At 42.9% G+C, this 12,551-nt stretch overlaps 1 protein-coding gene across 1 annotated transcript in view; it reads right to left on the bottom strand.

Moving 5' to 3' along the window:
- LOC111653577 (glutamate receptor 4-like) overlaps window positions 1-12,527 on the bottom strand; it is a 105,783-nt gene extending 93,256 nt beyond the window's left edge. Inside the window, exons 1-2 of the mRNA XM_087173456.1 lie at window positions 12,207-12,527; window positions 7,996-8,154 (exon numbers count right to left, since the gene is read on the bottom strand). Of these exons, the coding sequence (XP_087029582.1) occupies window positions 7,996-8,154; window positions 12,207-12,297 (250 nt within the window). The 5' untranslated portion in view covers window positions 12,298-12,527. The remainder of the gene's footprint in view (window positions 1-7,995; window positions 8,155-12,206) is intronic.
- Window positions 12,528-12,551: the final 24 nt, after the last annotated feature.

Here is a 12,551-nt window from a genome sequence, read left to right as displayed (position 1 = left end):
GGGGGGGGGGGGGTGCAGGGAGGTGAGGAGACAAAGTGGAGAAAACATGGATGAAATGGACAGATAAAATCAGGTTTGAGATTCTCTGCATTCAGCTGAACACGGAAGGTTTCACGTCTGTGCTGTGACGGAAATATAAAAAGCTTCTTTTTATTCCAATTAAGCGCTTGTGGAGTTTGTATGAGTGCAATGTTAAAAACAAAAAAAAAAAAAGAAACCTCAAGCTGTGTCTTTGTGATCTTCAGCTTGGGTCATACATGTTAAACACTTGTCATACTACTCTTCTAATACTAATATTAAATCTGCATTTCCACCTTGTGATGCTCCTTTAACAAATGATGCATTTCTTTGCCTCTACTGGTGGAAAACTTGACACTTATTTTGACAGGAACTCAGGTACAACCCTGCTCTCCAGCGACGAGGAGGGCAGAGGACTCTGACTGCACAGTCCACTCTTTTGTTGGACGTCCTTGCGTTTTTTTTCCCCTACCACACACACACACACACACACACACACACACACACACACACACACACACACACACACACACACACACAGAGGGCACTTTTCATCAAAATGTCTTGACTAAATTTAGCAACCTATGACTAACAATGCACTTGTTACACGTTCCAGGGACACGTTATAAATGCTAATTCAGCTGACTGAGGAAAAGTCATATTTCACCTTGTAAAGACATGAAAATATCTCAGACTTTACCTTTTACTGATCTAATAAATCCCTTCTTGTAAAAATCCCTTTTTTCCCCACCATCACCTCCTTGTCCTTTTACCCCCCTCCCCACATCTCCTCACCCCTCCATCCTCCATCTTCCTCCTGCTTCGCCACATTAATCTCTCATTAGTGGCCCCCTCCCCCTCTTCCTCTCCATCCTTTTTTCTCCTAACACCAGCCATTACGCACACGTACGAGTATGCATCGCCAAAAGGCCTGTATATTTTCACCCCTGCTTCAGAAGGATCCTCAGACAAATGAGGGGCAGAGGCAGCCATTTAAAGGGCAGCTCTACAGCGCAAAGAGCCCCTCTGAATGGAGCCCATGGAGGGAAAGATAATAGACTTAAATAGGGCTAACATGCAGCACAGCCGGATTATTTTGCGTGCATGCCCACGAACACACACACACACACGCGGGTAGAAATAAAGCTCAAATGGGAGAGCTCTTTCATTCTCAAGGACAGACGAGGAAAGGCATATGTTCACGTGTGAGCAGCAGAGGAAACGTAGAGCCTCCTGTGCAGCATGAGTGCATATAGGAGCACATGCTGCTCGCTATCTGGATCTGGAGTGAGTCAGAGTGCCACGCTGAATATAAATGACTCAATGCAGATTAAGATGTCACTGTTTCAATGAAGGCGAAGGCAGGGGCAGCATGTAGGAGGTCAAATTAACCCGTTCCACCCCCACACTCCCTTTTTCAACCTTTGTCTGGCTGCATGGTTAAAGGGGGCTACCATGAAACAGACAATAAAGATCAGCTGGATGAATGAACTGCAGATGAAAAGGTAACACACGCACACACACACACACACACACACACACACACACACACACACACACACAAACACAAACACACCGCTGCTGAGAAGTCTGCAGCTGCTCAGAGGAATATTGATTCGTTTTCATTTTATTTTCTACATGATAGTGGTTAGGGTCTGTCCAAATCTTTATTTAATTTGGAGTTTATAACAAAGGCGAGGAGATCTAATACTCACTTTCCTGCAAACTGTGAACCTTGATTACACTCGGCTCTCCAAAGCCCTTTGTCCATCGCTCAGAGGTGAATTTATTCAATATCCTATTTCCAACACACTAATCATTCTCTGTACATCAAAGAAGAAGAAGAAGAAAAAAGGCTCATGTTTCCTTCTCAGTTTACTCAACTCTTCCATCCAACCGTCTCCACGTCCTTCCAAACTAATGGAAGGAAAACACGTGACAAAATATAATTACTGAGATCTCTGAATGTGGCAACGTCACTTAAACTAGAATTACTGGTTTCAGGTTACATCTCTCTTTATCCAGTCATATAAAAAATGAACCATTTTGTGTGTAATTTTGTCTTAATTGCTGCGTGAAGTCTTGAGTAATGGATAAGTGTCGCCCCACTGCTCAGGAACTCTGTCAAAGTGCACAACCACGGCAGATACGATCTGTCAGAGATGAAACAAGACGTCAGCGCGTCAGCTGTGATGGATGTGTGATCACCTAACCCACTTGTGTTTGTTGCCCCCCTGGACTCATTTATAGCAATGGCTTGAAATCTTAAGATCTCAGCAAATTCTGTGGCGAGTAATAAGCTATTATTGTCAAAAAAAAAAAAAAAAGATGGTGCAGCGCTTTTCATCTGGAAAAAAATGTTACGGTGTTAGAAACAGGGAGTAATCCTTTAAACGTGTCATCTGGGGATGCTGAGACAGACATGTGGACATCTACTGTAAGTCTTTGTGTGTGTGTTTGAAGAAGTATGCTGAGCTACGACGTTCACCCGCAGGTTGCTGAATGTCGTTCAGCTCATAAGTCATGAAAATGTGAAATGCCCCTCTCAGTAAAATCCGGTGGGCGGAGTCTCAACCTGTCGTCAAGAAAGACGACTTCTCCTCTGAGTTATTCCCGCCACGTGTTCTCCTCACTTTCATTCACACTTCGACGCGGAGAATTCGAGATTATAGAATTATCCTGCAAAGTCTCGTTAAAGGGAAAATATCTGTACTGGAAATACATCAGATATCCCAAGTTCTTAAGTATCGCAGCAGTATCATGGTGAGTGTCAAGTGCCTCCATTTTCTGCCTTTCTGCTGATCACTCCCTCCTTTCACACGGGCTGTTGTTACAAACACCTGGACGGTCTGACCGACTTCCCCCTCCGCATCCCCAGAGGACATGTCCTCACATCCAGGGGACAAATGTTCGAGAAGCCATTCGAGCTCACACACTCGGACTCACACACTCCAACACAATCACTCTGACTGTCCTGGACTTCAGCAAATCACTGCAATGGCACCTTGACAGCACGGCAGAGATCCATGAAATCGTTGCCATGCTGGCTCAGTGTTTCATTATGAACCGGGCGGTCTGTTGCTTTGGCATTTTACTTCCGGCTCTTTCCACACATGTGAGACACGGGGATTTTCTTGCCTAGTACCAGCACAGAGACACCGGGATCTGCAACCAGTGTGCAGGCAGGTCTCATTTCTCATTCTGAGCCTGCTGCAAAAAAACAAAACAAAAAAAGAGATTTCAGATTTCAGTCTCAGTGAAATCTACTATCAGTGACATCATCATTTGTAGGTGACGCGAGGCAGCATTACACATTTCCGTCCCCACCGGAGACGATCCTCCAAGCCGCTCTGTAACAATTGCGTCACTGTTTTGACCTGATGACCCTTTTTCAAAATGCCAAACAGCTGAACGACGCAGCACTTCCCCAAAGTTTCACAAAATCTGATCATCTGTGTCCGAGACATTTCAGACTCCTGCATTAAATAAAAGAAGAAATGGATGAAGAGTGACCAACCATGCTTTCTTCCTTTTCTACACAGAGGAAGAAGTGTTATTACAACAGCGTAAGGTGCTCAGCTCCATCGGTTCCTACAGAAGATGTTAATTTAAAATTAAGAATAACAGTTTTTAGTAATTTCCTAAAAACAGAGGGGAGCTGTAACGAGCAATACTCAAACAGGAGTGAACAGTGCATTTGTTGGGGATGTTATTTTCAGCTGTGGATTGATACACGTCTAGTGCTCCCGTGAGTATTTACTGCAGGGGTCAGTGCATGTGAGATTGCCACAAAGTAAATTACTACAGTGCCCAGGCTCATGGTAATAAAGGAACATTGACGTGTTTTCAATCGTAACTCAGACAGTGGAGCTCTGTGGAGTTAAATCCATCAGCCTTTGGATACACAGGCAGGCGACACCGGTTAGAAATATATAGACCAGCTACATCCTTTAAAGCTGCTGTGTCTAAAATTTTAAATATATCTGAGCCTAGTATCAAAAGAATTCAGTGGTAAATGGAAATTTTTTAAAAAACTGAGCAAAATATCAAATACGTAAAGAGTAAAGTGTAATATTCAAGGATCTAGTTATTGTCCTGTAATGAAATGTGTTAATTTCGCTTGTAAATCTTGGAATATTTCTTTTGTGAAAGACAAATTATCCTCAAAAGTCCTTTTTATTGGCAGGAGCCCAGTTTCCCACAGAGCTGAGCATCACAAATAAATTCCCATCCTGCAGGAAACACTGAACACCACAGACAAATGTCCTGACCGTCGTCTCATTTGTTGATGGTAATTACACCGAGGTGTCACAATTAACTTGACAATGATACGCGATATCGCCGTGTGACGGATCTTTGAAAGTTGTGAGATGACCTACAAGATACATTTTTATTTTTTTATATTATTAGTGGCTTTACATCCCGGCAACACCAGTAACCCCACTGCGAATAATTAACGGCGGCACTGTTAATCAAACATGCGCAGCAGAATTTATCAGAGGGTCCGCAGAATAATTATCAATGACAGTGGGAACATACAACAACATTTGTCCTCGTCTTCCCACCAATTATCGCCGTCAGCCTCCCTGACAGCGGCGCGCACACACGTTGAATGGCCTAATCTCTCCTCACAAATTAGCTCTGTCTCTCATCTCCCCTTCCCAAATGTACACTATGCCCTTAAACGTCACATAGTAATACTGCCTATTCATAACCATTATCTCAGGGGCCTTTGATAACGGAGAGAAACAGGGGGCCGTGAAGAAAGAAAGAAAAAAAAAAAAAAGACAGAAATGTAAAACGGGGGGTGAAAACAAGCAATGTGGTTCGATCTCAGATTTCCCGCTGGCCCTGAGCTATCAGAGCCATTGATTGGCTCATGTAATTCTGCTCCGATTTGGCTTGGCCAATCAATGGGCTGCAGACCGACTTCCTGTGACTATGCAGCCATTAGACTAGGAGGTGAAAAAATCCCATAGTTTCTTGTGTTCCTGGAAACGCACAGTTTACACGCGCCCGTGCCTCGACCGCCGCACGGCTCTCGTCTTATTGCGCCGGCGTCTGTATTGACCGGCTCGCACAGGTAAAATACAAGCATTAAAACCAAGATGTGTCTGATTTTACACTTATTGTTACAGACTTGTTACTTATGTGAAAATTATTGACATTTTTTAAGTAGCTCATAAAAGAAATATTCGAGCACTTAGCAGCAGCTTTGATCTGGATCATTATGCTCATGTACTGCAAAGGTTTTCTCCAAATAATCAAACCGACTGTGTGTGTAATTATTTCTAAACTAAGACCATATTAATATTCATGCTCTTTCCCGCAGTCCACTTTAAATATGTTGCAACTGTCCGCTGTATATTTATGCATGCATTTAGATAGTATATATTAGTTTTAATTGCTCATTTCTTATTCTATTCTTGTGCTCATAACCTACTTTTCTGTTTTTTCCCTGCATTATTCTGTCTGCTGCTGGCACAACTCATTTCCAGAGATCAATACGGCTTCACCTACTGTAATTTCATCTTAGGTCACTAACAGACAAAAAACCTTTACAGATACATCTGCTTTAGTTATAAAAGCACTTGAGCTGAATGCTTACATCAGCAATGGTTTCAAGGTTTCCAATGATCCCAACAGAGTAATGTGTATACTGTATAATGTTGCAGAGGAAAACAAGACGTTTTTCTGTGGGGGTGGAAAACTGCACGAGATGTCATTCAAATAACTGTAATAGAGCTTGAATGATGAACTGGGACAATCCGATGGAATATATGTATATGCAGTGCTGTCATTGTAAAAAGAGGTTTTCAAACTGGGAGAGGGTGAAGGGGTAAAAATTCATACTCCTTGTTGGAGCCATAACTCAGTTGAATCTGAAGACACAGATGAGATATACATATTTATAGATTCTGTCTCCATTATACTTTCCAAGGAAAACATTATCCCCAGTGTTCGTTGCATGTAACATCTACAAATCTATTTAGAAATCATAGGAAAAGACACATTCCTTATAACTCCTATTAACAGAACTTCCCTTTGAATCTTCATGTTTCTAAGTTTAATTCATTAACAAAGTAATCCAGTGATAGTTGTCTGTACATCAATGGGTACACTGCAAATAGGATCCACTAATGTCGAATTCGGCTATTTTTAATGGTGCTAATTTGCCAAAGTGTTACTTTGGAAGCCCCCAGCGTAATCTGAGGGTCAGCAGTAAATTTAATGGGGGAATATCGGCAAAATTAAAATGCATGAGTAGACTTTTCCCTCATGTGGTGATCACAGAATGAGAGGATTACTCTGAAAAAATGTCTCTGGTCTACACACACACAATAACACACACACACACACACACACACACACACACACACACACACACCCTCGATTACGAAGCAAACATAACAGCACTTCATTCTCTGCTTAATTTAGCCATTGATTTTTCTAACACCAGATCACACCATAGATAGTACAAGACATCAGGCTGCAGTGTTTTATGGTCTTTGTGGGAACCCCCACACCCTGCACACACAACACACACACAACACACACACAACACACACACAACACACACACACAAACTCACTCAGTCAGACAGTGAGAAAGAAGGAAAGAAAGAGGACATTTCCCCAGGGACCATCACTAAAAATCACTGCCTACTACTATTAGGAGATCTAACCATGGCAGTGTGTGTGATTGTTGTTTGTGTGTGTGTGTGTGTTTAAGCGTGTGTGTGTGTGTGTGTGTGTGTGTGTGTGTGTGTGTGTGCAGCTGCTGTCGCCCTCAGCGTGTGCAGCTTTGCTCAGATCAGATGTGAACCAGCAGACACTCACAGACACAGCTGTACCGACACGTCACACGCACACATATACATGTACTGTACGTTCGTGGAGCTTCACACACACAGACACACATACACACATACACACTAAGCTGTTTTAGTGACACACAACCAAAATATGTGTCAGCTATGTGTCTTTTTTTTTGGATGACGCCATTATAATCACTATAATTTAACCTTATTAGCATTTACACCATCACTACTGGCACTGATCCTGATCCGTGTTTTACCAACAATAATAATGCTGATGTTATTCCTCATCATGTTAGAACCAGAGAACGTGCAGCTTCGAAGGATAATTCCTGTTAGAACTTTGGACCATTATCTCTATCAGTTATAATAACACTGTACTCAGAAATGTAATCGCTGAGATCTGGTGACACAACAACATCCAAACCCAACATGACAAGATACACAAGCATCAAACGAGCCAACAGTTTAATCAGATTATCTAAACCACTGGTGAGTACAGCGGAAACGTCGGTAACAATCCCTCATCGCACAGGAAAACTGTGTGCACATGCAACTGCTGTAAATACAGTCATTCCAGTTTGAACCAGGAAATAAAATCAAGATGGACGTTTATAATTTTAGCCTTTAGTTTTCTCTTCCCAATATGTTTGACTCACCTGTGTGATCGTCTGACGACTCGTATTTCTTTCCCTTATCTGACTTTATTTTAATGATGTCGACATAAATTAACTTTATTTTTGGAATGATGTGAGAGGACTGATATCGATTCCTTACCTGTGTGTCGAGTGCAAAGATGGAGTCAGGATGTGGTTAGCCTAGCTTAGCTAAAAAAAGGCAGGAAGCAAGGCTAAACAGCTATGTTGGCCCCCTCCACAATCCAAAAATGCACCTACCTACATGTTACTGCTTCATCCAGGAACAAACAGAACATGTAAAAATTACAATTCGTGGTTTTAGATGAAGTAACATCTTCCTACTACAAAATAATGTTGAACTATTCCTCTAACGTGGTGAGTACAGTGATATTCTTCACTGATGGGAATAGTGTGGAAATTAGGACCCCAAGGAAACCTCTTTTTCCTGGTTTCCTGTAGTTAAAAACCCCAAAATCAGTGTATTAACAACAACAACATGAAGACAACGTGCGAGCGACTTACAGGCGTTGGTGACGGCGAAGCTGTTGGCCGTCTCGATGTTGTCCACATGAGGCACCAGGTTGAACGGGGCTTCCGAGGCGTTCGGGCTGGTGTTGTGCAGGAAGATTGCCAAGCGAAAGGCCGTGTACTCCTGATCCGTGTTTCTGATGAACAGCCCGCCTGAACAGAGGGGGGGGGGGCACACACACAGGTCTGATAAGGAGCATGTTTAACCTCACTACACATAGTTCACTTACTGCTGACTTGCACAGAGACGTGAAACAAGTGGCAGAAAGCCTCTGAAATAATCTCACCACCATCTGCAGACGTGCAACAGCCTGGACACAAATAAGAGTCTGAGATCGAAAGGTTGTCAAACTTTGAGACACACATGCACATAGACCGACATTACAGTCCCTGTTTTCATCTCCCAGGTGGGTAAAATGCTTGTTGAGTTACTAACGACCCTTGAGAATGAAACTAATCACAATTGTGATTTTCATACATTATCTGTGGGGGAGGATTTTCAGCCAGATTCAACAGTGTCTCCCCTGCGGAGGGACACCTGGAGCCTCCTCAAGGGCCCTGATTGGAGGAGTAGAACTCAATCGAGGAGCAAAATAAGTTATTTGTCACTGCCTTTAAAAACAAAAAGACCCATTTGAGTGTTTAACTCATGTGGATCGTATTTTTTACTGTATGATTACGTCTTATCACATGCTAACATGCTCATAATGACAATGCCAACACTGCTGATGTTAGCGTTTACCGTGCTCAAACTCTCGGCTTGCCATGTTAACACGCTAATATTTGCTAATTAGCACTAAACAGTCGAGGCTGATATTTTGACAAGGACGATGGCTCTGAATGAAAAGCGTTCAGCGTCATCACAGTTCGACCTGAGGGGGACATCGACATCTGGAAGAAATGCCATAACAATCCATCCGACGGTTGTGGAGATATACTTCGCTCCGAATTAAAAATGTCAACCTAGAGATGGTGCTAGAGGAAAGGTCAGATGACAGGACTCTGTCATGAATGCATGGCACCACATTTCACTGCAATCCGTCCAGTAGCTGCTGAAATATTTCAGTCTGGACCGACAATCCTTGAACCCATGCACGCCAAGAAACTACCGGGTTGAGGTTTTTGGGAAGGACGGTGGTCGTGGTTAACAGAAACCAAGGTCGCTAACGGGGGTTAATAAAGGTCACATTCTGCATTTGAACAAACAACTGAGGTTGTTTTTTCTTGTGATTACAGTCACAACATGGGGTTTTAAAAGCATCCACCTAAAAGCTTATTAGGGTTCCACAGACTGTTTCCGGTGGCTGACGTCAGAGAGGAACCTCCATCATATTAGAAGCGGACACAACTGACTGGACAATATATGAAACATAATGAAAGGCCAATATTGGTCTGGTAAATCACTTTGCAAATATCCTATTGCCGTCAATTCAGCCTTAATGCTACAATATAGGAAGTCATAGCTCTTTAGGCGCCTCCGGCCTCTGTGGCACGGCCTGTCTAACATGTACATCACCTTTTGTTTCATATTAATGCAAACAGGAAAAAAAAAAGTGACATAATTCTCATCAGATATCCTGCTGAATCTACAGCAGCTCCAGTATCAAGCATCTCATACATGACTTCGCTCTTGGTTTCTCCCCCCCCCCCTTTCTGTTCCATTACAGCCTTGCTCATTTACAAAGATCTCGACTAAGCTGTTCATGGTTGTGCAAATGTCAGCAGTGTTTTAAGTTAGACGCAGTTTGTTTCACATTTCAAAATCTAACTTAAGGCCATTTTTCTTTGCAATGAGACTGTAAATGTCATTTAAAGCAAAATGCCAGTGTGTTCTTTGCACGGCTGACCTCTTTAGAAGGTAAACTTCAGAATATTTTACTCCTCTATATGAAGCCCAGTCACGTAAAGATAAAGCAATGGAGTCGTTCTGATTTGGTTTCATGTCTCATTGACTCACACTTGCAACCAAATGCTCACAGGAAGTGTTAACTCCTGATTTAAGGTGTGAACAGTTTGTACATCTTGGCTCCCAGTCAGTAAGAATACCCTTCACATGACTTAGCTGCGTTCGTTCGGCTACGACTCTCCTACTGCAAGACGCACAATAACAATAACACCATATGGTTTGACAAAAACACGACTCGTGGTGTAAAAAGGGGATGAATATGTGCTGATGCTGTGAACTGTTCTCTGTAAGTCTGAGAATATGGCAACACCCGTTTAACCTCAGTGAATAACCTCTGAAGAGTCACGGTCTTAAGAGAGTTATACACACACGCACGCACGCACACACACGCACACACAGCACCAGGCTACTCAGATAATGTCGGGATCTTCTTCAGAAGTGACAAGAGCTTGAGGATCCTTCAGACAGAACCTGTAAATCCTTACAGAACTCTGAAAAACCTTTTAATGTTGCTTGGAATATCAACTTTCAAAATCCTGCTTCACTTTGAAGGTGGATTTAAATCTATGCGCTTTGCAAACATATAGAATCTAGTCTTTTTTGATCATTTTTTTTCCCTCCTTTTCATTTTGTGGATTGACTTCCTGTCAAAGACGCCCTCCTCCAAGCCCCCCCCTCCCCATGCAATGTGTGTTGACACAGGCTGCAGCCCCACCAAAGGAAATAAGGCAGTGCAGCAATATATAACTCTCAGGATCAATCGCCACATGAATGGCTGCTGTCAGAATTAATCTGTGGCAGCTGCAGAGCATGTTTGCCATGGCTGTGTTTGTGTACTTGTTTCTGTGCTGCATGCATGTGTACACAGCAAATTTCCTAGTGATAATAAGTGTTGATTTTTCAGTGACAATTATCAGGAACAGATAAAGCGTTGATTGGAGGAAAGCTGATGGAGCTACTCAAAAAACTGTGAGTCTGGTGGGTCAGGACACACGTTGGATTTATACACTCAGGTTTTTTTATCACTGGCCAAATGATAACGAGAAGTGGCTTTAATTATAGTAAAAAGTATGTTTGAAATAGAGAAACCATATGAGCAAAAAGGCTCCCACACCAGATTTTTTTTTTTTTTTTGCTTAAATCAGCAGCAAAATATCAAATCAATCATGACGGCAGAGCAGTTCCACAGATGCAGCTTTAAACCCCCCCACCCAGCTCAAGTGTCCTCACTTCCAGGGGTGCTGTTCTGTAACAGACCCTGGCCTCTGACCTCCCTGGAGGGGGGGGGGGGGCCGGGGAATTCGAGTATCACGCTGATATAAAAGGACAAGGAGAATCATTTGAACAGCTTGTCATTTTTCATCAGCATGACTGATTCTGATGTGCGTCAACTCCGCTACGAGCAGGGGCGCAGTGGAGGGTAAACCCACAAAAAGAAAAGTCAGACTGAGCAAATATTTCATCCCAGACATGCTGTTTTAACACCTTCTCAAAAACAAAACAAAACAAAAAAAAAAATTCATTTGTGAGGGGATTTTTACAGGAAAAAGAATGAATGACTGCTTTTCTGATAATTGATTTTTTTTTTTAGGGAGGGTTGTGATGATCAACAACTGGAGGTCACAGTTTGCCTCTCTTTTCATCCCTCTGCCATTAAATCATGCAGGTCAATCTGGCTGCTACAGCAGTGAAATGAACCAGGAATCCATCACCTTTATCTCCTGCCATGACAAACACTTTTAAGTTTGTTAAACGCAAACATGGAGATGTTAAAAAATAAAAATACATTTTTTTAAAAAAGGTGTTCAACTGGGGAAGAGGAAACGGTGATGCTGCGAGGGCCTATGGGACCGTGGCAGAGGTTTATTGCACCGCCAGGACCGGGGGTCTGCGAGAGTGTTAACGGCAGTCAATGCACAGGCAGCCTGCATAGGGAATACACACACTTTGCTGCTCTGATCTGCTGCAGTGGCGGAGTGCACTGGGATACACACTCTAGCCTGCAGATACAAAGCGCATTAGGTGCGTGTGTCTGTGTCTGTGTGTGTGTGTGTGTGTGTGTGTGTGTGTGTGTGTGTGTGTGTGTGTAACATGCACAGCATCTACAGAGGAAAGGATCCTGCCTGTGTGTGATTATTTTAGAGGAGAGAAAAAGACCGCGTAAGGAAATCAGCAATTTCCACTTTGAGTAGTGCTGAGGTGTTGGATGGCAGGACAGAGGCAGCAGACAGGACCGTCCACACATTCATCCACATGATTCATTTTCTGCTTAGAATTAACATCAAGGCTCCACACTTACCGATCTGAACGCTGCTCGGGAAAGCTCCCATTGTCAGTCCCCAAAAGCCAGAGAATATCAACAGAAACCAGTCGCGAGAAGAAATCCTCATTTTGTTTCGGTTATAAACTGATGAGAGACATCGAGCAGGTTTAATTAACACCCCCGGGGCAAAAGCAACATCACAGGGTAAAAAAACAAAGAGATAAAAAAAATATATATACAAATGCTCGTTAAATATCCATGTCTGCTTCTGATGGCTTTTTCTCGGATATCCCCCCGCAGTGCCGCTCGTTTGTACCGTCAAACTGCGTCCGTCCGTCCGGCGCTGGAGATTTTGCGCACAACACCACCACCACCACCACC

The sequence above is a fragment of the Seriola lalandi genome, unplaced genomic scaffold (assembly GCF_002814215.2).
Source record: "Seriola lalandi dorsalis isolate HSWRI2012SDOR001 ecotype SW California unplaced genomic scaffold, Sedor1 jcf7180002054230, whole genome shotgun sequence".
In the NCBI taxonomy this organism is placed as follows: domain Eukaryota; kingdom Metazoa; phylum Chordata; class Actinopteri; order Carangiformes; family Carangidae; genus Seriola; species Seriola lalandi.
Note: the sequence above shows the minus strand (reverse complement) of the source record. Positions and strands in the feature narration are given on the sequence as shown.